General features: G+C 42.6%; 1 protein-coding gene across 6 annotated transcripts in view; it reads right to left on the bottom strand.

The window, feature by feature from the left end:
* The window catches only part of efr3a (EFR3 homolog A (S. cerevisiae)), a 113,379-nt gene that overhangs the window by 44,526 nt on the left and 43,683 nt on the right, over positions 1 to 25,170 (bottom strand). For all 6 annotated transcript variants that reach the window (XM_076876938.1, XM_076876939.1, XM_076876937.1 and 3 more), the window contains 2 exons: positions 19,561 to 19,682; positions 13,098 to 13,247 (listed from right to left, as the gene is read on the bottom strand). In XM_076876938.1, the coding sequence (XP_076733053.1) occupies positions 13,098 to 13,247; positions 19,561 to 19,682 (272 nt within the window). The remainder of the gene's footprint in view (positions 1 to 13,097; positions 13,248 to 19,560; positions 19,683 to 25,170) is intronic.

Raw genomic sequence — 25,170 nt, forward strand, 5'->3', positions numbered from 1 at the left:
TTTGGTGGATCACTGTCACCTGCAGAAAAAGAAAACAGTCTGAGGAGCAGGAGCCGCAGCCCAGCAGAATGAGTAAATAATAATGAGCGGAAGATTTCGGAGTGTGGCTCTGCAGAGGTGACAGTAAGCCCACCAAGAAATGTTTAGCGCCGCAGCTGCAGCAGAGCGAATTCTGATATCAGAAAATAATAAAAAGTAATCCTAATGAGCTGTCAGACGATGACGTCGAAAGCAGGACCGAGATGTGGAAGAGCAGGAAGAGAGGCAGATAAGTAATGTTGAGGATTCCTGTTTTGTAATTTACAAACATCACCTCGCAGCCAATGAGAAGCGAGTCCTCTCACGCCCGTGGGCTCTCTTCTCTGTAATGAGACTGGACCTGTTGTGAAATGTCAGCTGACAACAGGGTTAAAGTTCAACTTATTTGAAGCTCAAGCTCGTTGGGCGAGGTGTGAAATCTGAGGTGTGCAAGCTGTCCGAGACAGCACCGCTGCAGGGAGCTGAAGATGCTGCAGAGGGCTGTCAGCGACGTACATGAGCCACGTAAGGTCAACATGGATGTTGACCATTTTTTATATTTCTATTTTCTTCTTCATTCCTATTTTATCATTCAGATTTTTAGGACACCCTAAAAATTGGGAAAGCCTGAGGATGGCGGTTGTCCTGCACCTGTGCTCCAATAAACCGGCCTCAAGAACACAAACAGGAAGCAATCGTGTTGTTGTAGTGATGCGTGCGGACGCCAGAGTGCCTCCTCCTGACCTCCTGAGAGTCAGCGGGGACTTTGTTAAATATGATAAAGTTATTGTACAAAAAGTCCTTCATGCTGTGAATATTTACAGGCCCTGGAAGCTCTTAGAGATGGGGGGAAATTTGATGTAGTTCATTGAAACCATGTTGACACTCACAAAATGAGACGGTGGATATAAAATTGATTTGGTTTGAGATTAAATGTGTTTGTATAGACAGCGCCTGCATTTATAAAGAATACAGGCGCTTTCTTTATAAAGACAAACCCAACAATAATAATACCTGTGTAGTTTGAGGGCCTGTAGTCTGAGATTGTCTAATGTAGTTTAAAACAATCATAAAATATTAACATTTTAAAAAGAAACTGAACTACTGAAACACAGCTACGCACTTTATTAATGCCCTGTCATTGTTCCAGTTATCATCGTTGGACCTGTTTTTGGTCCTGAACTCGTCTCATCTCAGCACGAGGTGGACGAAAATCGAATTTAAACTGGATTTTAAAGCTGTTGTTTGGGAATCAAATGATCAAAAACGAAACTTTCTGCTTATGTGATGATCCGAGTTCAGGGTTGGGTGGGTCACGGAAGATTTTTGACATTTCAAACTGGACCGCAAAGGTCCGAAGTCTGGGATTGGCTTCGTCTGCAAGACGAATGAATCGCTTTATAAGAGGACAGGATTTTAAGACACCATGAATGAACTTTCTGAAGATTTCTATATTGAATATTTAGTAACTACGATGACTGGGGAAGGTCACGGTAATCATCTCGAACGCTGTTTGCTGCATCTGGACCTCCTTCCAAAGAGGTGTTGCAGCACTTTAATAAATGTAGAATAATCCTGCGTCGTTTCTGAGAGAACAAAGTTATTATTCACAAAGCCACAACCCGGGCCTATTTTAAGCAACAAACTCCAAATGCTTCATGTTGATGGAGGAAAGATGCTGCCAATTAGTTTCTTCTGCCGTCTTGTTGGTTGGAGTTTTCCTGCAGAGCTGCCAGGAATCCACAGTCCTGGCCGGAGACCAGGAGAGCCTCATGTTATGTGTTATATTGATAAAATAATGCAATAGTAAATCATTTCCCAAGCAATAAGCCTGGTCACAGATGGACTGTAGGCAGCCAGCTCTCAGGAGGGAAACAATGCAATTACTGACAGCCCACACGGGCGGTTCAGGGGAAATTAAATGCTTATTGCTTGTTAGAAGCAGGGAAATGAGGCAAAAATGAAAATCTCTGATGTTATAGGAGGTGGGCTGTTGTTATTTAATGAAATAGAAGAAACTTTGCTGAAGCCAGACTTTTCCTGATGATTGCTCACTTTAGGAAAAAATTGTTAAAACATTCCAGAACAAAAAAAACGGTCAGATAGAAACTCAATTTCAAGCCTCCACGGGAAAAGAAAAGTCTGAAAGGATTTACAGCACACGTGAAAAGTTCATGTTTGATGTCCTACAGTCTAAAAAAAAAAGTTTATTCACTTTTTTTTTTTTTTTTTTTTTTTTTTTTTTAAATGGTGGCGTTTCGGGGGTTAAACATGGAAATAATAAAGAGCTTCAGTCAATCCAAAAACTAAACTGGGACTAGAAAGAGAGACCACATTTCTCCCATTTTGGCTTCTCTTGGCTTTCTTCATTCAGATCTAGACTAATGAGGCCCCATCATATCTTAAAGCAGCGGGCCCAACCTGTTTTGGGCCACGGACCGGTTTAATGTGTGGCGGATAAATACAACAAAATAAAACTATACGACCAAGACAAGAACTGTGGTATTTTGTAAATATAATAATAAATGCGAATTCACCCTGTAATTGTGTAACTTAATTAGCAGCGTCCTCCTGAAATGCGCCAACAACATTGAGAGTAACATCCTCCTCTCTTCCCCCAAGTTTCTAAAAGTAGAATGGGAGGCAGAGCCTTCAGCTTTCAGGCCCCGCCTCCGTGGAAACAGCTCCCAGTTTGGGTTCAGGAGACAGAAACCTGCTTACTAAAATTAAACTTAAGACTTTGCTTTGTCAGCTGTAGATATTCTTATGCTGTGTGTTTCTTAACAGGACTTTTACTGTGAAATCAGCTGAAAAACCTGGAGTTTTCTGCAGATTTCACAATAAACGTCCGGTTGAGAAATAAATATTTTCTGTCCACTAAAACGCTATAGGCCTTTTAATTTAAAACAGATACTGGAGTGGTTTAACAGAGCTGTACCTCCAACAGAGTGGGGGCCAAACAAAAATATTAAAATAGACCAATAATCATTTTCTTACTCCTACTGTTCTACTATTGTACCAAACAGTAGGAGTAAGAAAAAGACAGCAGGTGAGGCAAATCAGGGTCTATGAGATGAGACACAGAGTTTATGTGAATGATGCAAAAATGTTCCCTAATCCTGGTTTACTTTTCATTTCTGAGCTTATGTTTAATGTGCAAACCAGCAGCTACTGCAAGCTTTTGATGTTTGCAGGTTACTCAATGCAGCAGATGAATCTGTGAAGCAACCAGCACATCGTTAAGATCAATGTGTTTGTCTTTACTGGATTTCAGCTGGGTTAGCTAAATGTGAATATTCTAAGGAAAGCCTCCTTGATGCACTGACCACTCCTCTCTTCACTCCCTGTCCTCTTAACCCTCAGCGGTCGCTTCCTGAACTGAATGTTAAGGAAGTTTAAGAAAGTTTTCAAGTTACATGTCAAAATGACAAAGTTATGACCGTCTAACACTTTTATCAGGAAAAAAGTTCTGGTTCCATTCGTACGTTGTGTTCAGATCCACAGTTGTCAGTAACTGTGAAATGCCAGAATGGATGTATTTATAGACTACACAATCCTGTACTGTTGAAGCCTCTGTTGTGTGCGTGCATTTAATCAAGAAGTGTGCTCTAAAGAAACGACGGTGGTGTGATTACAAAGATTAAGGCAGTTAAGACAAGTTAGAGGTCAAAGTCGTTTCCAAGGTGGCAGAGAGAGTGTGTTTGCGTGTTTGTATGTAGGTGTGTGTGCTGATGAGCAACACAGGCAGGCAGTTAATCGTGACGCAGGAGGAGGCTTTGTTCGCCTTCCTCTCTGGTTTCTGCACGCCGGGCACGTCCGCCTTCCCCAAGACGCAATTAAGAGTATCCAACGCCCTTGACCGCTGCTTCCCAGCAGCCTCCAGAGGTTCGATTAGAAAGCCGACAACATGCTGCCGAGCCCGAGTTCGGGGACAAAATTATCAGAAGAAAGAAAAAAAAACAAACAAACAAGCACAACAGCGATTCCCTCAGAGGCGAGAGTCAAACTGTGTTTCAGTGGTGAGCTCTGAGTCACACTATTAAACCGACAAACCCCAAACCTGCAGAAAGACATTTAGTTTGACAGGATGCTGCTGGACCGCAGTGATGCTGAGCTGCTCCAAGGAGGGAGGTCAGCATCCGAATGGGCAGAAAAGTGCAGAACAAATGTTCACCTGCCACTGGAAGATGTTTCAATCCATGGAGAAACAAGTCTGAACTCCCCAGGGAGAGATTTTTGATGAGTCCAGGCAGCCTTTTCCTCCACTTGACCTCCCAGATTTTGTGAAACAGGCAGACCGACGAGAGAAGCTGAAGAAAACTGGTTTATCGGAAAAAATAAAATGCACATCACGTTTCCAGCTAAGCTATGCATCCTGTGATTGCATGGAGCTGCGTGTGATTGCATTCGCATGAACAAAGCAACACGATAAGGTGCCTGATTACAGATGACTAATGATTACCCTGCAGGGAGGTGATACTATCCTCAGCGGACCACCCGCTCTTCGTTTCTCCAGCTCTTTTTAGCTAAACTGTCACCAGTAAACTCCTCAAATAACTGCTAACTGCCTTGTGAGAGAAGCTTCCTTCTACTCGATGCTGAACCGTCAGTTTGTACAGAATAACTGTACAAAATAACAGTTTGGATTTGAAGGCCAGCTCATCTTCTCGATCGCTTGGCGTTAGGTCAAAGCTGTGTGAGGCCTTTTTCTAGACTTGATATTGCGATAATATTAAACGTGTATTGTTGTACAGTTTTTGATTGGGTCATGCAAACAGTGACATTGAAACACATGACTGCTGTTAGCCTCATGTTCACTTTCTGCGCCACCATCATCTTCTTCAGCACAAATATCAGCACAGCTACAGCGTTCAACTGTTTCTCACCACGTAAATGTTGAAGAAGAGCATGATGGGAAATCCCCACTGTTTACAAACCCTCACAGTCCGTAGCTAAAAACCTTTAGTTGGATCCACAAGTTTGTGCACGAGGACATTTTTTGTAGTTTTGTGTCCGATTTAAAATCCTCTGTGGTGAAGTTCAGAGTTTCAATTCAAGGTATTAAATAAAATTCCCCATTTTTAGTAATACCCAAATAATTCCCAACCTGGCTTCTGACACAGATGTGAGGATGCACCAGACTTCAGTGTTTTATAAGACTTTCAGAGTCTTCTAGTGGACGGCAGCTACAAGACGAAGGCTCGTCAGTTGGTCTAGAGCCTGACATGAATATTCCCTCAGCAGTGATGTGTAATTACAGCAGCTAAGAACAGTTACATCAGGAAGGGGGACAACATTAACCAAAATTCAAAGATGAAGCCTGCTCCAGTAAGATGCTGACACCTTAGCTTTAAGTATCTGCTGATGCTAAGTATCCACTGGGAATAGGACAGATCACGAGTTTTCTCTCTAACATCGCAGGGTTTTTACTTCACGATATAAAAGTGCATCGAACTGTTGCTGTGAAACGGTGCTATATGAATAAAACTCCGCTGCATGTAATCCAAGTAAAACGGCTCAGAGATTAAAAAACTCAGAGATTTAAATTCTTCCAAACTTTAAATGGTAAATGGCCTGCATTTGTATAGCGCTTTTCTAGTCCATAGGACCCCAAAGCGCTTTACACTACATTCAGTCATTCACCCATTCACACACACATTCACACACTGGTGATGGCAGCTACATTGTAGCCACAGCTGCCCTGGGCCGCACTGACAGAGGCGAGGCTGCCGGACACTGGCGCCACCGGGCCCTCTGACCACCACCAGTAGGCAAACACGGGGTTAGTATCTTGCCCAAGGATATTTGGCATGCAGCCAGGATGCAGCCTGGGATCGAACCACCGACCTTCTGATTAGTGGCTGACCTGCTCTGCCACCTGAGCTACAGCCACCCCAACTTTACCAAACTTTACCAAACTGACTCCTCTGCATATGGTCAAGTAAAAAAAAAAAAAAAACTGTGCTAGTTTATTTATGATTTTAATTTTATTATTTATTTATTTTTTAGCTTGAATTAATTAAAACTGATTAAAAAAAAACAGGTTAAAAAGCATTTTTATTACTATAGTGATGTTTCTTTGGAGAAAGGTAAAACCTCTTTAGGCAGTGCTATTCTTTCCTGTATGTCAGGAAAAATGTAACGTGACTCGAGTGTGGCTGGAGTTCATGATTTCATAACTTTAGACTCGCGGTTCAGTCAATCTACGCCAAAAAGGACAGATTAAAGGCAAGAGTCAGACTTAAATATTTAACTACGTGTCCTTCATGTTTAACCTCACACATCCTACCTCGCCTCCTTCAAAGAGCACACTTCCAGCCTCAGATCCGGCTCGGGGTTTCTGCTCATTAAGTCGCAGAAACGACTCGAACGCTGCCATTACTGCAGAGATGTTTCCCCCCCAGGACAGCGGGGAAGGAAGATATGCAGAACAATTATCCCAGGAAAATGGGAAGGTGCATTTCCATTTAAATGGTGAAGATAAGATTTGGTGATTGGACTGTTAGGAGCAGGAAATAAACACGAGATTAAACACGAGAAACAAAGAGTGCATGACAGTTAAATAGAGAGACCCGTGTTTCACGGTGGTCCAGCAAAGCTCGTTCCTTCAACAGAAGACGTTCATCTCAAGATCAGCATAATTAATTAAAGCTAAACTTTAAAATCTTAAAAGCGTAACGTGCTCACTGGTGGTCAAAGGAGCTTGCAAAGAAAAGCGTCTGGACTTCTTTAAGTTACTTGAAGACGTTTCACCTCTCATCCGAGAAGCTTCTTCAGTTCTAGGGTCAAATGGTGGGGAGTCCCAGATATAAACCTAGTGGGAGTTTCCCCCCACAGAGGGACAAAAGGACCCCTGATGATCCTCTAATCGCCTGAGCCAAGGTGTGAAACTGGGTGTGGGTCCCAATCAGCCAGAGTTTCGGGTGAGTTCATTGTGAAACCTGGCCCCACCTTATCATGCGAATTCCTGAGATCAGATGGCCCAGGATGTGAGTGGGCGTTAAGGCGTCTGGGAAGGGATCTCAGACTACGATGACCTGGATGACTGAGAACCTTCGCAGACGTGTTCACTGGCGATTTCCTGTTTTTCAAACCATTCCCTGTAAACTTTAGAGGTTGTTGTGAGGAAAGTCCCAGCAGATCATCAGGTACTGAAACAGTCAGACAAACGTCCGTGCCATGTTCAAAGTCACTTAAATCTTCTTTCTTCTTCATTCTGATCCTCAATTTTGGTTAGATACGTGTTCACATGCAGTTGAACTTGAATGACCCCTGGGTATCCTGCTTTAAATGCTTGGAAGTAACCTCCCACCACACCTGTGGGTGACAGGAACACCAACCTGTCCGAACAGCCACAGCGCTCTCATTCCTCCACATGTGTTGGAAGGGAGGGAGCGAGCTTCTTGTGGGGCTTTAGGTAGGAAAAGAAAAAACAGGCGAGAGAAGGAGGAAAAAAAAAAGAGTCAAGGGGGGCAAAAAGCAGGTCCAAAAATAGCATTTTGTTCACATGGAAACCACACAAATGAGAAAGGAGAGGTTTCTACAGAACAGAGCTCAGGTGGTGAAATCAGGAGAGAAGGTGATAAAAATGAGAGGCTGAGGAGGAAAAGCGAGGAGAGTAAAGAGATACCATCATCTGCTTAATTTAACTACTTCAGTTCTGGGTTAATTTTCTTATTAAATATGTGACAGAAAATGTCTGCAAATGATCAAAGCACTAGTTCAAAACAAGAAAAGATATTTGACGCACTATTATTGTACATTTCAGACATCTTTTCTTTTTTAAATCAATAACTGTCTCAAAGACAGAGAAGATTGGTAAGGAATTCGAACGAGACAAAGACACCAGAATTAAGCTTTGTGCTCGGTCATGTTGATCTTTGCAGTGCAGGCACAGCATCACTCCCAGCCCGGGGATGAGGAGCAGAACTAAGCTCCTCAGCACGACATCGGGATTTCCTCCTTCACCTGGATACAAGCCTGGATTTGTGGGCTGAGTGAATAAAATGAGGTTTGAGGTGTGTGGGAGGCGGTAATTCCTCCGCTCGAGTTCAGGTGAAGGTTTGTATTCCGTCGGCCAACCTGATGATCCCGAGTGATTTACGGCAGATCCAACAGCAGGATTTACTTTGGATTCTGACTCTCCACGTGCTGCGGGCAGAATTAAAGACGTCAAAGGTCCAAAGAAGAGCGAGAAACACAGAAAACCGGCAGAGTTTGTTAGAAAGCAGGAAGAAGAAAACGCACCAACCAAGTAAACACAAGCCAAGATCCTTCGGTTGCTCAGCGTGACCAGCGGTCATATTTTGGGTTGGTATTACAACGTTAATCTTATCATGTCCAAGTTCCTGTCAAACTGAATAAATCCTCTTGTTCTGAATGAGGTGTGTTCCTATTAAAAGGGAGTTCTTCCTCCCCGAAGTTGCCACGTGCTTCTTCACGGGGATCATTTGATCGTTGGGGTTCTCTACTCTAAAGTACTGAGAACAGCATGAACTGGGAGCTCTGGGTCTTGTTAGCCCTTTCTTTGTCACACTGGTTCATGCGTGGTGGAAAAAACTCTCAGGCCTGATTTAGACTTCTGCGCTGAATCTCTGTAGAGCGATGATGTAACCTACGTAAGCGGTCGACGTCGTTGTCAGCACTCATGCTTGTGCGTTCACTCCCAGCTCATGGCCGGACGGGACCTTTCCAGTAATAATAATAATAATAATGGATACTTTATTGATCCCCATGGGGAAATTACTTGTTTTTCTCTGCATTTGACCCATTCACTCAGTGAAGCAGTGGGCAGCCCACTAAGCAGGCGCCCGGGGAGCAGTGTGTAGGGACGGTACCTTGCTCAGGGGTACCTCAGGGTAGCCGTTAAGTGGATTCGAACCGCCGACCTTCCGATCATGGGGCGACCACTTTACCTACTGAGCTATCCCTGCCCAATCCCTGCCAGTACATGAAGGCTCTCCGATAGAGTCCAGCCGGAGTCCTGCAACTAGGACTGCGCCATAACACACCATCCATATTAACCCTGGGTATATTTTTGCATGATTTACAAAACCATTATTAAATGAATAAACGATGCAATGATGTCATGCTGATATAATTTTAAGGTTATATTGCCCACGCCTACCTTCAACATATGAAACCGAGTAATTACAGTTTTCACACATCACTGAAGGCCGAAATCTAACGCAATCTGAGATCCAACACAAATTGTGCTGCACGCCCCCATCCGACACTCATGAGGCCCCAGAAGATGACGACAGCGTATCGTTTGCATTACAACATGATGAGAAGGCTTCCTTTCCCACTAAATACCAAATCAAATTACGCCTCTAATGACGATGATCTATAAAACCTGCACACACACCTCATCAGCTAACCGTTTCTGCAAAAGCAAAACCGCTTCCCAAACTCCTCGTGTGAGGGTTCAGAGTCGCTACTCTTCCACGTTTACCCAACAATACATTGAGGAGGAGAGCAGGAATGAAAGACTGTGAAAGCAATAAATCTTGCTCTGTCCCAGGACTCTGCTCGGATACGATAAGAGAAATGTTTAGGAAGGAATAAAAGCTGGAGGGAAAATGGAGTTATGATGAGGTGACACGCAGGCACAGATTTGTTTCCTTTCATAAAAACCTGCCCTCGCTGCTCCATTTACTAACTCAAGTATTTTTTCTCTGCCTGTCACTTTGTAACGAAGGACACATCTTTTTTTATTCCGTCTTTGGATTCTTCAGCTGATTAATGAGCTTCAGGTGAATTTTTGGCACAAATACACCTGAGAGCTGGTAACTGGTTTTAATGTTGCTGGTTATAATTAAAAGCAAGGTCAGGATTTTGACCTTTCATCTTCATGTGCACGCCACAAAAGACAGTTCTGCCAAAAATGTTCGATTATAGGTGGTGAATTGTACAAAAACTGATCTGGAACTCAACAATAGACCGACTGAGGTCATAAATCATGTTTTCAGCTTCTCTACACTGTCTTTCTTAATGCTGCATGATTGGTGGTTTTGTGTCTCCTGCTGAAATTACACCTGAAAGTCACACACAGTCGAGTCTTTTTTCAAACACCTACTCTGAAAATTATCAGCCACCAGGGGCGCTGTGGAGTCTATCGAGTGTGGATGTAATATCGGCATGAAAATATAATTAATAATTAGACCTCTGTGCACTGAATCACACTTGTTATTAATCTCTGTCTCTCTTCCACAGCATGTCTGTATCCTGTCTTCTTTCTCTCTCCTCAACCGGTCGCAGCAGATGGCCCCGCCCCTCCCTGATTCTTCCTGTTAGAAGGGAGTTTTTCCTTTCCACAGTCGCCTGCTTGCTCACAGGGGGTTTGTTGGGTTTTTCTCTGCATGTATTATTGTAGGCTCTACCTTACAGTATAAAGCACCTTGAGGCGACTGTTGTTGTGATTTGGCGCTGTGTAAATAAAACTGAATTGAATTAATCATCAACTAACTTTATTCAACAGGTCCAACATTACTGGGAAACACAGACCTTGCAACAGCTGTGAGGTTTCTGTGCTGCTGTGACGTTGACTCTGTGTGGGTGTGGCCTACCAGAGCGCTCCTTTGTTTCCGGGGTGTGTGTCGTGCTCCTGCTCTGTGGAGAGGAGGGTGGGGTTTTTGGTGATTTAGTTTTTTATTTATTTTTTATTTAGTCTTTTGTTTGGTGAACATTTTCTGGGTTTTGTTATATTTCCTTTATTTTGACAGTTTTTTTGTCAGTTTTTTTCAGTTAAATTATTAATAACAGAAAAAAACTTTACTTTTACAGAGACGTGCTTTAACCTGGAGACAGACTCATTTGATTAAAGATAAGTCCGACTAGAGTTTCTTTGAAAGCTTCATTAACACCAACAAGGCAGATGTTGACAGATGATGACACCTGTTAACTTGGACTACAAACAGCAGCAATAACAATGTGACACTAAGGATCAGTTCTGCAGCCGTGAGACAAATACTTTGAGTCTAGTTAATCCAATCTGAGAGAAGATCATTTAATATTTTAGCTGTTTTTATTTTATTTTATGATTAAATTCTCTGTATCGCGGACAGAACAATGAGCTGTGTTAAACTGCTATGAAGCATAAATATTAACACTCAGTGTGAAAGCGGCAGAATCTTAAATATCACAGAACCAAAAATTATCAACTGATTATTGAATCTGGAGTCTGTGAATCTCTGTTGCTTGTATCAGCTCCAGAGTCACACGATAATTTTCTACAGGAGTCTCTAATGCTGCAAACAGGAGTGCCTGAATTAGCTCCTCCCACTTTGCAGATGAAAAACAGCTGTATCGTCGGTTTTCTTAGAGAAACAAAAATTGTGGCGTAAACCAGTTTGTCCCTCCGATTCAATATGAGCCTCTCTAAACTCTAAAGAAAGCAGGAAGCATAGTGTCAGATACAGCTCGTGTAAAAAACGGTGACGCTGCCGCTTTAATCCTGACATGGCTACGACATGCTTCATGTGTTGGCCGGGTTTGATGGAGTCTGTGTTGTCGAATGTTGTCGTCCAGCTGTTTCTCAGAGTGGATTTGACAGCTTAAAATCATCCCGAGGATCACAGCAGACAGCAGCAGGATGTGAACAGAGGATGAGGTGGATCAACACCTCAAGCACACATGTACGAGGAAAAGATGGCGACTGAATGATAAGCAACCAGACCTATCAGAAATCCTGTGGATTAGTCTAGAGCTGAAGTCTAACACTAGAAAAGCGCTATATAAGAATCAGTCCATTTACCATTTAACACCACTTTTAGTCCAGTTTAAAGCTAATGACTTGTCTGCAGGGTCATGGGCAGCATCCTCATCAGAGATACACAGGCCTCCTTCTTCCCAGCTCACCCGTGGGGGCACGTGGGCATTCCCAGTCGAGAGAGCCAAGTAAGCAAACTTGATTTCTACAGAACGTTTAAAACCAAAGTGCGCTACACTAAAACAGAATAAACCTGTTCCTAAAAAACTGACGGTACACACCTTCACAGAAATCAGCCGCTTCCAAACGCTTAGATTTGGAAACAGTCGCTGAGGTTGTTCGTCTGAGGTTGTTTAGGTCATTCCAGAGAGGCGGGGCAACAGCAAAGATGATGACGACTGACGGACATTCAGACCTTAATGATATTGAGGGAATATGTGGACACGCCGTATCTACTACACATGCAGGTGAGAGACCGGCTTTAAACACAAACGGCGCCGCTTTAAACTGGATTCTGTAACAGTGCAAGGCTGCAAACACAGGAGTGAAGTCGTCCAGTTTAGATGTAATTAAGGAATGCATCATCCTTTCCAGATGAGAAGGTTTTTGTTAGATTGGCGACTGCTGAGCTGGAACAAACTGCTCCTGATCACTGCATTTATTTGTCTGCAAGCTTGTGCCAAAGTTTTGAACCTGTGCTTTATTCAAAGCAGTAAAAAAGCCCTGATTATCCTTCAACCTCTCAGTTAACAGTGGACAGCCTAACTGGGTCTAACCCAGGGCCTCCTCCTGGAACACCCACCCAGGAGGTGGATGCCCGAACCACCTCATCTTGCTTCTTCCACTGCAGGAGTGTCGGCTCTATTGCGAGTCCTTCCCAAACGTCTCACCCTATCATTAAGAGAGAGCCCTGCAGCTATGACGCACTGCGCCTTCAAACCTCTGAGGCCTCAATCATTCCCCATGATTTGCAGATCCTGTCTGATTGGAGACTTTTTGGTGAAGGTGACAGCTGAATTGTGGGATATGAGAGCTGGCCGCACAACAATAACACTCATTCCCGCGTGTGCAGAAAAGTTTGATGCTGCAGGAAAACTAGTTTACTTTGCTGATTGCCTGGAGAGAAAAGCAGCAGCTCAGCATGTATAATTGATTGGCAGTTTTTGTGCATTACTGTGTGGCCCATTAAAAAAAGGTCACCTCTGAAAGAGAACAGCTCTCACTTCAGAAAATCAAACATTTGCCTGAGAGACTGCCATCGCTCCAGTTCCATATTCAGGGCAGAGAATAATGAGTCACGGGAAAACAACGCACGGCAGGGAGATTTCGGTTTGAGGCGAGCGCGTGGCAGCTTTGGCGTGTGTCGTACCTGTCCAGGTCTTCACTGTCCTGCATGTTGAACAGCATGGATGGGATCAGTTTGTCCATGTGCTGCGGCTCCCAGATGATGGCCTGCAGCTCGTCGTTCACCGTCTTCCTCACCACGCCCTGCAGACCTTTGATCCCGGCCACACGGATCCTGGCGGCAGAGATTAGAGAGACTCAGAGGAAGAACAAGGCACACATCCAGCTGTGGACAGAAGTTTACATCACTCATCACAGGCATGAATGTCATGGTCATTTTGGGATTTTAACAGCACAAACCATTAAAGACTATGAAAACAAATCTGGGTGCACAACTTAATTCATTTTCTCGAACCCACACAGGGTCAAATATATACACAGCTTTTTATAAGTGGTACTGAAATTATATCTTTTAACTTGAAAAGGCCAAGGCCTATTAGCTTCCCGTTAGTGTTCATGATCGACTACAGGTGCTAGTTTCTCTTTGCAGCATAAACAAGATTCGACAGCACTCACTGGACTGACCAACACTGTGAACAACGGGAAAATCTGAGGAACTCCTTGTAGATTTACACAGACTGGGAGGGTCTCTGGGAGATATTTCTGAATAACTGAGGATTAAAAGGCCATCCATTTAAATGACCGCACATAAATATTCACATATGTCACCACTTTGGGTCTGCTTCCAGATGTGGGCAAACTGTCACCCTCAGGCGAGAGGAATTTGGTTAGGATGTTCAGGAACAACCCAGGAACTAAAAAGGCTTAAGGCTAACGTAACCTGGAAACTGCTGGAACACCAGCATCAGTGTCCCCAGTGAAGTCAGTTTTACCTGGTCATGGACAAACAGCTACCAGACAACATCACGGTGCTTTTAATCTGAAAACGTCTCTCAAATAACTCACTACTAAAGACTAACCTTCCAAGTTCTTCCCTCAAATTCCAAATCTTATCTCACTTCAGAGGAAAAACATCCAAACCTTTGATTTAATCTAATTTTCCGCCTGAGAAGAGGTTCAGCAGCCTGCACAGCAGAAATGTTCAGGAGCAAAGTGAGGCCGACTTCACCTTTTACTATTTCGTTTTTGGACACGGATAACTCCATGAGCAATAACACAAAGAACAGCACTGATGACCTCGCCTGAGAGCTAATCTAATCACTGCCACAGAAATCCTATTTGGGAATTCCTCTCCACCTACAGCCGACACTGCTGAGTGGAATAATAAAACACTGAGGAAAAAAAAAAGAAGCAGCGTCAGAAATCAAACCGTTTATAGCTCAGCGGTGGCGGCGAGGTATAGAGCGCACTCAAAAACAATCCCAGCATCCCCTGGCTCTCACCGCACCACCCACCCTCAACCAACCTGCAGCACGCACACACCCTCATACATACAAATGGAGATAAAAGAGGCTTTTTATGCACGAATACGTGCAGACACCTCGTCGCTCGGAGAGGTCTCAGCTGCTGCAGTGAGATTTCAGAAACTCTGGAGGAGGGAAGTTATCTTCACAGTGAATGAGACAGAAGTCTCCAGGTATTGTTTTAATGCAGAGGGCGAGCGCCCCGGCGGGGAAAGCATCTTCTAACGTGCTGTGTGGTGTCACAACCTCACCGCCGCTGCCAAACCAGTTATTTTTTACCCTACTTACAATAAAGATCGCAAGCAGACAGTTTCTCAGTTTCACAGTAAAAATGCGAGTGCCTGACGTCTGCCTCTTTTTAAAATGTAAATCTCTGCGTCGTGTTCATGAATGAGGCGAGGACACAGCGGGACACTGATGGAGAGAGTAATGTGGATGTTTTACCTTCTATTGTGGTAAAGTCTAGGGCTGTGATTCTAGCTAGGGGTGTGAGAGGTCCCGGGTTCAAATCCCGGACAAGCCCCCAATTCATGGTATGACATTCCTATCCTCACCAATGAACAATGAGCTCTGTGTAGTGAGATCGAACATACAAGTGATGGAAAAGGACTTCCTCACAAGGGTGCCTGCGCTCTCCCTTAAAGACGGGGCTGAGGAGCTCTGTCATTCAGGAAGAACTCAGAGTAGAGCTCCTGAGACTGAGCATCTAACCAGGACGCCTCCTGGACACCTCGTAGCTGAGGTGTTTCAGGCATTTCCAATGCTGGGCATCTCAGGCAAGACTGCTGCCCACATGACCTGGACCCGGATAGCGTCTGAAAACGGATGTAATCCTTCCCTCAACCTGAAACTAAGAAATTAGCTTCGTTTCTTAGGTTGGTGGAGTAGAGTTCTTTCATGTTTTAATCAGAAATGTTTTTCTTTTTGTTTGCGTTTATTGTATTTATATTCTTTTATGTTTTGTGGTCCATCAAAGTCTTTACACCTTGCTAGTTTGGAAGGTGTCGGCCTGAATCTGCACTGCAGTATTTTTATTAGAGTCATTGGAAAGAGTGCAGCTTTAAGTTTTTGCATTAGCTACATCGTAAGCTTACGTAAGCCTTACTTGTCAGATCCCCTTTTCAAAGGCACAAAAAGACTCAGCTTGAGGCTTCACAGCGAGACGTCGTAAAACACAGAGCAACATCACGTGGACTACATCTGTCTTTTATATACAGTCTGTGGATCGGCGTTGACTTTTTTCTCCCTACTTGCAGCTCCTGCTTGTTTCTTTTAAGACTTTATATTTCTGAACTGCACGCGGCTTGCTCGACTGTTTATTATTCTCCTCAGCTCCAAATCCTGTGGGCTTGCAACATTATATATTCTTCTCTCGTCTCGAAAGACTGCTGACTGTGAGTGATTACTCTCAACCAGCCATTTTCCTCTCGGTGCTGCATCTTTGTTTCAACAAATCATCACCTAATAAAACTGCTAATGTTTCCTACATAACACCTTCACCAGCAAATAACTGAGGGAGCTTTAGGTGTCGAGATATAATCTGAGGAATAAACTGTCAGACTACCACCTGTCAGGTTCAAGCAAAGTTATTTTTGTTGTTTTTAGTGATGCTGCCATAAAATATTACTCATTTAAAGGCCTCATAAACATCCCTGTGATTTCTGCTTTATTACACAATAAAAACGTTTCTGAAAGATAAAAGAATATTAAATCCACGTTAAAGATTAAAGACGGCTAAAAGCCAAACGGGACAAATCAGTATCCTGCTGTATTCTCTCATTACTGTGAGTGAAGTTGTTGCTGTGGAGGGAAGAATGAGCTCCTGATGCTGGAAGCAATGCAGGCAGGTACGCTCCTTTCTCTGTAGCCTCATTTATGCAGAGCCTTCCCAACACATCATTCCATCATCATCATTTCAGATCCTTATATTTCAACCTGGCCGGTGGAGCAATGCTTTCCTGTGGTGGTGTTACCAAGCCCCGCCCTCTCAGAAGAAGGCCCGAAAATCTAAATCAGTCAGACGTATTTCTAATTCTTTATTCACTGGATTCTAGTGGGGGTGAGGGCGGCCCTGGTGGGGATTTTATTTCCGCCCCTCTTTTGGCTGAAGCATGTTTCCTCGCTGGCTTGAAAGAGGTCGTTCATGAAATTTTCAGCGGTGGAGGAGCACCATGACATGTCTTCATAATACTCCAAAATGATGTTGCGGCATGAAGCCCAGATTTTAGAAGTAAAGCTCGCTGCTTCCAGATTTTAATTTGGTCCAAAAAAGCAGCTTCGAGTGAATCGGCCTGAACACAAAAAGGAAACCAATCACTAACTCAGACTGCTCCAGGGGAGTAAAATTATAACTTTGATTGAGAATCAATGGTTATATTTTAAATTTAGGATTATTCAGCCTCTCCTGAGTGCAACAAACAACAGTTGAGTTGTGGAGTAGTGCTGGGCGATATGGAAAAAATATTTATCACGATATGAATTATTTTATATCACAATATACCACCTGACCTGTGGTCATCTAGAAAGTACGCAGTCTGTAAACAGCAAGTGCCGAGGGTGCAGTCTTTGTTTTTAGTTACCGTAAAGCATGTCGCAAATCTGGGTGCACGTACAGCAGCACCAGCTAGCAAACCACAAGACGGAGTTTCTTTGCGAAAAATATCATTTTTTTATACTTTATTTTCTCTTGCATAAAGTTAAGAGCATGTATAGTGAGAAGACAACACTAATATATTTGCCACAGGCTATTTAACCCTTTATTAAGACCTACCATAGAACCAAGTCCGCTAGAGCTTATCTTTATGTTTTTACATGCTGTAGTGCCATTTGTGGGAGCATTTCAAGTTTCCATATATCAATACAACTGTTATAGCCCAAATTTTAATATATGTATGCATTAAGTCCATAGTAACTACATAAATTGCAAACAATTGTAGTGCAATAAACTACAAAAAAATTGAAAAACATTTTGGGTTTTTTACATATATTTCTAGTAAGAAAAATTTAAGAGGTTTATCCGTCAAAACTGTAAAAAAGGTTGCACAAAATAATTTCCAACCACGAGAAATTTATTTTGAGTGTCTTCATAGTTTTATTTTTGAGATACACAAATTTTTATATACTACAGGAAAAATGAAAATATTATAATGCATCAAAACAAACCATTTCCAAGTCAAACATGACTTTTAAAAAAAAACAAAAAAACAACATAGGCTTATAAGGCCCTTTCGCGAAAATGACGTCACTTCCGGTTTCGGGCAGGTAATGGCGGACATGCGATAGTTCACGCTGGCGTATATGCCAACGTAGGAAGTGTTATTGAACATCGGCAAAGTGTGTTTCTGGAATATTATCTTTTTGTTGCTTTAAGTGCTTCTTGCACTTCTTGCAATTTTTGCAAAGCTATATGTGGAAGGAAACCGTGACCTAGGGAAAGCTAATGGCATTAGATGTAAGTACAACTCCAATGGTTTCACATGCATAAAAAAAATATTGCGCTAGCTTACGTGGTTCCAGTTCTACGGGGATTTAAAAACAGTTAGGTAAAACGGAGTGCGCCTGCTCCGACCGGTTGTAAAGGGTTAATTATATATTTTATGTAATAATTTATAAAGTTAGGTTAGAAACGATATTTGGTATTTGGTATTTATTTATTTATTGTCATTGTCAAGAACAATGAAATTGTGTTTGGGGCTTCCATACAACCCAAAAAAAAAGAAGAAAATAATAAATACCCCTTAAAACCCAAGTGTACATATTTAACCCAGTGTGACTCCAATGCAATAAGACAATCCTTAGCAATAATGTTCGTAGAAATTCAGACAAAGACCTGAGAAACATGACAAAATACAACAATGCAACCCATTCAATATTATTGTACTGTGAGATATGATATCAGATATGATAGTTATCTATTTAAGAAAGAGGGGGGGGGGGGGGGGGCAGGAGGGGGAAGAGAATAAAGATATGATGCACCAATGCAGACCAGTTCATTGCTATTAAGAAGTTGGATATGGTTATTGTCCGTGAGAGGGGGGCAGAGAGTTCAGGAGCCTCACAGCCTGTGGATACAGGCTGTTGGCCAGTCTGGATAGAAGACAAATGGCACGATAGACACTTTTCTATCGTCCACACGATATATATCGTCATATCGCCCAGCACTATTGTGGAAGTCTTTAAAATGTGATGTGAGAATAAAGAGAAAGAACGTGACATAATGAATGTGTTTGTTCTTCTTGGTATAAACAGCAGCCTTACTCGAGTCCTCTGGTCGTCTTTTTCGACAAGTTCTTATAATAATATCTGGTTAAACATAAATCTGGGTCATTAACATTTCCTGATGACTTGGAGTAACCAGGAGAAACCTCCAGGGTTGAAAAATGAAGTCACGGGAAGCAAAAAACTGCAATTCCTCAAACCTTTGGGCTCCATTAGAGCTTAAAACATGAACACACACACCATGCATGGTGAAAACAAGGAATTTTATATCACATTTGTTATAGTTGTAGTAGTTAAACCATTTTTTCTAATGCATGCATGTTTTTGAAGAACAACTGGAGGCCCAAAATTGAGCCCTGTGGGACTCCACGAACAATGCTGTGAAGGGAAGATGAAATAAATCTAAAAGCTGATGGCAGAGGGTCAGAAAAGTTAAACCAGCCCATTATCACTGTCAAAAAGAAAGAGCTAAAACATATTATCACAGAAAAAAGTACAAAGTACTTCACATAAGATATAAAACTAAAAGGAAGATAAAAACAAAATCATGAGGACAAACAAAATTAAAACCTGCTAAAAAGTTAGAGGATGTCCTGATATTGTGTAGCAGTCAGTTTTTGTGGGTAAATCCTGAACCATGAGAAAACTCTACTTTTTGAAATGTTCACTGAACCTTGTGACAATTTTTCTAAAAGAGATTTCAGTTTGTTTCCATATAGAAGTTTTAACCTGTATATTGTTGCTTAATCCAGCATTTTGTGTAGTTTAATGCTTAAAAAATTAATTATTATTAAATTAATTAATATTAATTTATTCAGGTTTTTCAAGATGAAAAAACCCTGAAATATAAATATAGTATACTTGTCATTAGAGGGTCTGTTTGAAATGTCTGAGTTTGGACTGTACCTGGTTCTGGTCTCTTGGTCTTCGTGAGTAGAGTGGCACATGGCGCTGAACTGAGAGACAAAGAAATCGTAGCGGCGATGGTAGGAAGGTGTGTCCTCCTCGATGTTGGCAAACTTCACGAACTGCAGAGAGCAGAGGAAGAATCAGCAAACATTCATCAGCCTGAATTTTCTGTGTGAACACAGTGAACACAGGCTCTGTGAAATTCTGAAAAGTAGTAACTGTACTATTAATAAATAATAATAATTAGAATTAGTGAATGGTGCACTCCTCGAGGTGTCCACATTAGAGTAAAAAAATATTCTCAAAAAGCTTCCAGGCCTGTAAAGTGAAGCCTCCTCTGCTTGCAAAAAGACAATTAAATAACTCTGTGGGGGAAATGGCCCTGTGACCTCAGTAAGTACTTCCTGATTAATTCACAGTCTCGAGCTGTTGTTTCTTACTTTAAACAACATTAAATAAATTTTTGTCTAACAGATTATCAGCCAATCACACGTCAGCTGATGAGTCCACGCCCATCTAATCCAGTTTCAAAACACCAACCTGTCAACCGTAAAAACACTCAGGTACAGGCTTTGCTAACCAATGCAGGACAGCCATGTTTTATATATTGTCCATTTATGCAGGAACCTGAAGTCCTTTTACCTCAACAACAGATACAAAGACAAAAAAAATCCCTCGATCACAACACTGATAACATGTCAGAGCATTTCCTGTGAGCCAAAGCACCGTCACATTCCTGCACACTAATTAATTTTGGAGCCAGTGTGACAATGACAATAGCTATTAGAACCACCTCCCCCACCCGGCCCAGCCTGTAATCTTCTCCCTCCAAACGAGCCTCGAGTGTCCTCCAGAGAGGCCTCCTCCTCCCGGCTCAGTCGGCTGCGCTCGAGGAGCCTCTCTCACCAACCTGTCATTGTCCACTACGACAAATTGCGTCAGCACAGTTCAGCGTCAGTGGCAAAAACCACTCCGTTCTACCGGTAATTTCCTCCCATTTTGTACCTAACCTCTCCTGGGGGTAATGGCTCAGATGGAAGGAGCTATGCCGGCAGCTGGCGCACAGGAGAGTGGCTTCCCCTCAGCAGATTACGGTACTGTACTGCTGTGCTGCTGCAGAAGAGCAAATTCAAGCTGTAGGCACTTACAGACCAATTACAGTCGTGTTTAGGAGGTAGAAGGAGAAGCTTTGGTCACAACTTGAATTTGCACGTCACACAAAGACATCCTGAAGGGCTTTAGTTTGGGTATACTCTCTAATATCCACACACTATGCACACTGCATTGTTGTAAAACCATGACAGAACTCTCAGACAAGCTCAAACTTCACAGAAAGGAGTCTGAAGTCCTTTGTGGCATTAAAAATGCTCCACGTTTTGTTGAATATGTGCTGTTTTGAGATGCCTCTCGTCTGATTTTAGGGTCTTTAATTCATTAGTGCATAAGTCTGACATTTAGTCATCGGGACGATGTATTGCCTGGGCTGAGAGTTCACTGGTGAACTTGCTGGAGTGTCAGCTTGACAGTCTGAGTGGGAGGAGGCTGAATGTTTGCCGACTCAAGCCAGGAAGTGGAATACTGAAGCTTAAACTAATTATTAGCGTGTATTCCCTTTGGCAGCGGCTCTGATTATAAGTGATGATAACCTGTAATAACAGGGCTGACTCATTTTCATGTATCGTGCGCCTGAAGCAGTTTACAGGTGTTGTACTTCCTGATAGCATTCAATTTCCTGTAACCTCATCAAACGTGACATTTCGGCATCATTCCCGCGAGAAAGTTCACAGGAAGTTTACGACAACTTGGGGGAACGTCTTGAGCTGTAGACAGATTCATAACTGGCTGCTTCCTCCTGAGCCCCGACTCAGCTGATGATGATGATGATGGAGAACTCCTTGCCCCGGTAACTGTTGGACAGGGGGTTTACTCATCAAAAATCGAGTTCACCGTGCGATCAGCTGGCGGTTACTGAACGTTAAAATGTTTATTTTGATGTTATTTGCACTGTAAAGTTACTTTTCTGTATTTTACACCCATCATGTTGCATGATGTGCAATTTTTTTTTAAATCTGCTAAAAAATATCTTTTTTTTTTCCAAATCTAACTTTTGTAAATCTGTTGGTTTTTTTCCCAAATTGGGGTCTGAGCTTCACTTAAAGGCTCCGACAGAGGAAGAAACAAAGGCTGTACTGTTGACTAACGAAGGCTCGTCTGTTAGAAGCGGAGCTCATACTTCTCTGGCCATCTGCGAAGTGCTTGCAACGTGTGAAATCACAAGAGGAGAAGGACAACAAAGGCCGCAGTGAAAAGCAACAGATGGAATTCGATAAACCAGAGACGTTGACTCTGATTACGGAGCGTCTCGGAGGTATCAAGGTGTCAAAATGCTTCAAACTTTGGAGAAATGAAAATAAAAATAATCTTATTCCTACATAGTTTTTGAACTTGACCAAAACTTTCTGCTATCCATAAACTGTACACAGATCTAAACATGGAAAATTGGGTTTTGGGATAAAGCTGTAGACTGCATCTATCTCACATCTGGCTCCACAGGTTATAGATCGCAGACACATGGACTCCCCTGTGTGTCTGACTCGGTGTCTGAGTCTGGACTGATGAGCGCCTCTTCCATTGAGATGGAGTGAAGGAAGCGCCACTTCGAGCCGTCACAGTTTGCCAATTTCTTGTGATAAAGTTAACTGGGAGATGAATTTGTAAAGCGTGAACGGCTGGCAGCCAGACAGCAGCAGAACACAGCGGTCACACACATTTATACTGGGCACGGTAAGAAATAGGAAAGCCAGTGGGGCTGTAGGAGGAAAATGATTACATTAAAGGTGACAAATGTTGTTTGGTTTAATGAAAATGTCACTGTTAGACTGATTGGAACTTTTTTGGTATTATTTATATACAGGATGATTTATCACCTACCTCCCCCCACGATGGTTTGTTTTGGCTCGTTAGTCAACCGAATGTTTCCAAAGTTAACTTGCAATGGACTTATTGGGCTTTCCCTCATTGTCTGACAAACATGTCCTCGCCAAGTGCTGAATGCTCACATTAGACAGCAGAAGATAAAGAGGCCCACGTTTGTACAAAAGTACAAGGTCAACTTTTTTTTCTACTGTTGGCTCTGCATGATGTCATAAAGAGTGGATATTCCTAATATGCCAATCAGGCACGGACGCCCCACCCACCTTCAGTTTACAAGGGAGAGCTAAGGGGGAGGAGCTAAAATGGACTGTTCCTTAAAAGCTACTCAGTCATCATTCTTTGCTTCTCCAGCTTGTTTTAACACAAGGTTTTAAAAACAGCCCTGAGCTCCCGAAGACCGATATTTGAATGATTCGTTGAAGAAACGCTTTTGTGCCCACTAAGGTTTCAGTGCGGATGTGGGATTTTTTTTCATAATGATTAAACCAAATCACACAGCAGTGACCAACCTCGAGCTGTTGATGGATCATCTCAGACATAGTCTGGACTGAAGTTTGGTCCATTTTCGGCCTTCCTTCCCGTCGTCGTCATTGTATCAACGAGCCCAACTTCACTACTTTTCCAAGTTTTTTTTCCCAAAGTCCAAAGTTTTGTAAGAGTAACAGTTTTGCTGGCTTTTGAGGGGCTTTGAAAAAAAACTGAGGTCTGCAGCTAACACTCCATCTATTTTGATATGATATCATCCCCGCCCGTCTTTTATCTTTAAATCTAACCCTTTGCCCCTTGGATGCCTACTAGAGGAAATCCCTGTTTCTCTTTTCTGAACTGAGCAATTTCTGTTATATTTCAGGCGTGTTTCTAGAATAAGATGACGTCACAAGTTAATGTGGATGATCTCTGCCTATACAACTTACTCGGGCTACACCTGGAAAAACCTGGAATCTGTTCCAATGGTCGTCAAACCGCGTCTTTATTGAGCTATAAAGTGACATGTCCAAACTACTCATTAAAACTCTCTTTCTGTGGTTCCTGCTCGAGAATGATGCGCCCAACATGAACTGAGTGTTTCTCTGCGATCACAAACTCCATGTAAACCATCTTGGTATGAAGAGTATGAAGTATGAAGGTAAACAAGCATCACAATAGATGCCACTGTGTCACAGTAACTGAGTATGGAACAGAAAGATTCTTTTCTTTTCTTTTTGTACTTTGAAAATATGCTGCAATTGACCAAAAACTGCAGAAAACCACAAATCAACATGTGGAATGAATCAACATCTGCAAAGTTACAGAGGTTGTAGTACAGACATAGCAAGACATTTTGTAATTTGGCACCAGAAAATGTCGATGTCCGATGGGAAGCTGCTCTTGAAGCACTCTGGGGCGTTGAGTTGTTCACAGTTGTCTCGCTGTTAAGTTTTGGAAGATAGAATGCGTTTGTGTTTACATCGTTACCTGCCTTATAATTGTTTTTTGTTCTGTTTTGCGGTCGGAGAAATGATTTTTGTGAGTTTTGAGCTGAGATTCTGATGTTTGTGTGGATACCACAGATGTCTGTATTTAAACAACAGACCTGGCAACACGTGGAACCAGATGTTTGGTTCACCAGGTTGCGGGAACAGGAGAGGTTGTCAAACGTCATCTTTATGGAGGAAAGGATTAAAGACACTTATGTAACTAACTTTCACCACCAGGGGGCATTTCCTCTAAAGAAGTCGTCTTTTTCCAGTCCTGGCGTTTTAAATTGTAACGTGTCGTTAATGACTTGTATGATTGACTCACTGCATCATTTTGTGGTAAAATTGGTAGAAGAATTACTTCAGCTTCTGCTCTTCAACACGATGACTCCGTGTCATGGACAAAAATTCATAGCAGTTTATTTTGATGCTTTAAAACACAGACATTCAACATAAGCACCTCTAGGACTCTAGGAGTTAACCTCCTGTTTGCTTGTATCATGAAGGATATGAAGTTCTTTAGCTACTGTAAAGCTGTTTTGTTGCTGAGCAGCAACAACAAGCACTAAAAGTGTGACGTTTAAAAGTAATTAGACACCGCTGAGGCTCCGCTGAGGCCGGCCAGCTGGTTTCAAACAGTCTTTTGACCAAATTGCTGTAATTTGCTGAGCTCTCTGTGTTGGTGCTTTTCTGCAGACGTCTCAAACAAACTCATTAAACTGATAATTAGGCAACAGAGCAAACAAAGGAGCTCCGTTTTGCTCAGCTGCGCCACAAAACCAAACGGAGACATTAAACGAAACGTCTCCGTTTGGAGCCGGCGCCGTAAAGGAAAATTTAATTAACACGGCTCTCACCTAAAGAGGGCGAGCACCTTCCAGCCCCCCGATTCAGCTAACTGCTCTTCTCTTCTGTCAGTCTAAATACCACACATAAATAATGCAAAGGCTTTCACATCTAAACCTTGGGCTCGGTTTCCTGCTCGGATGAAGACAGACAGGCTCAGAACAGGAGGCGGCATGAAGGGAAAAACTTCGGGTTCACCTTCAGAAGAAACAGAAGGAGAAACGGGGCTGACATTTGCTGGCGGCTTAGAAGCTAATAATAATTAGAGTCTTTCACGGGATGTGTTACACGACAATTTCCTCTGTGAGAGGAGAAGTGAAATGAGCTATTAAAGTGCCGACATCAACCACTGACGTATTTGACCTGCTTT

The sequence above is a fragment of the Maylandia zebra genome, linkage group LG18 (assembly GCF_041146795.1).
Source record: "Maylandia zebra isolate NMK-2024a linkage group LG18, Mzebra_GT3a, whole genome shotgun sequence".
Taxonomy (NCBI): Eukaryota; Metazoa; Chordata; class Actinopteri; order Cichliformes; family Cichlidae; genus Maylandia; species Maylandia zebra.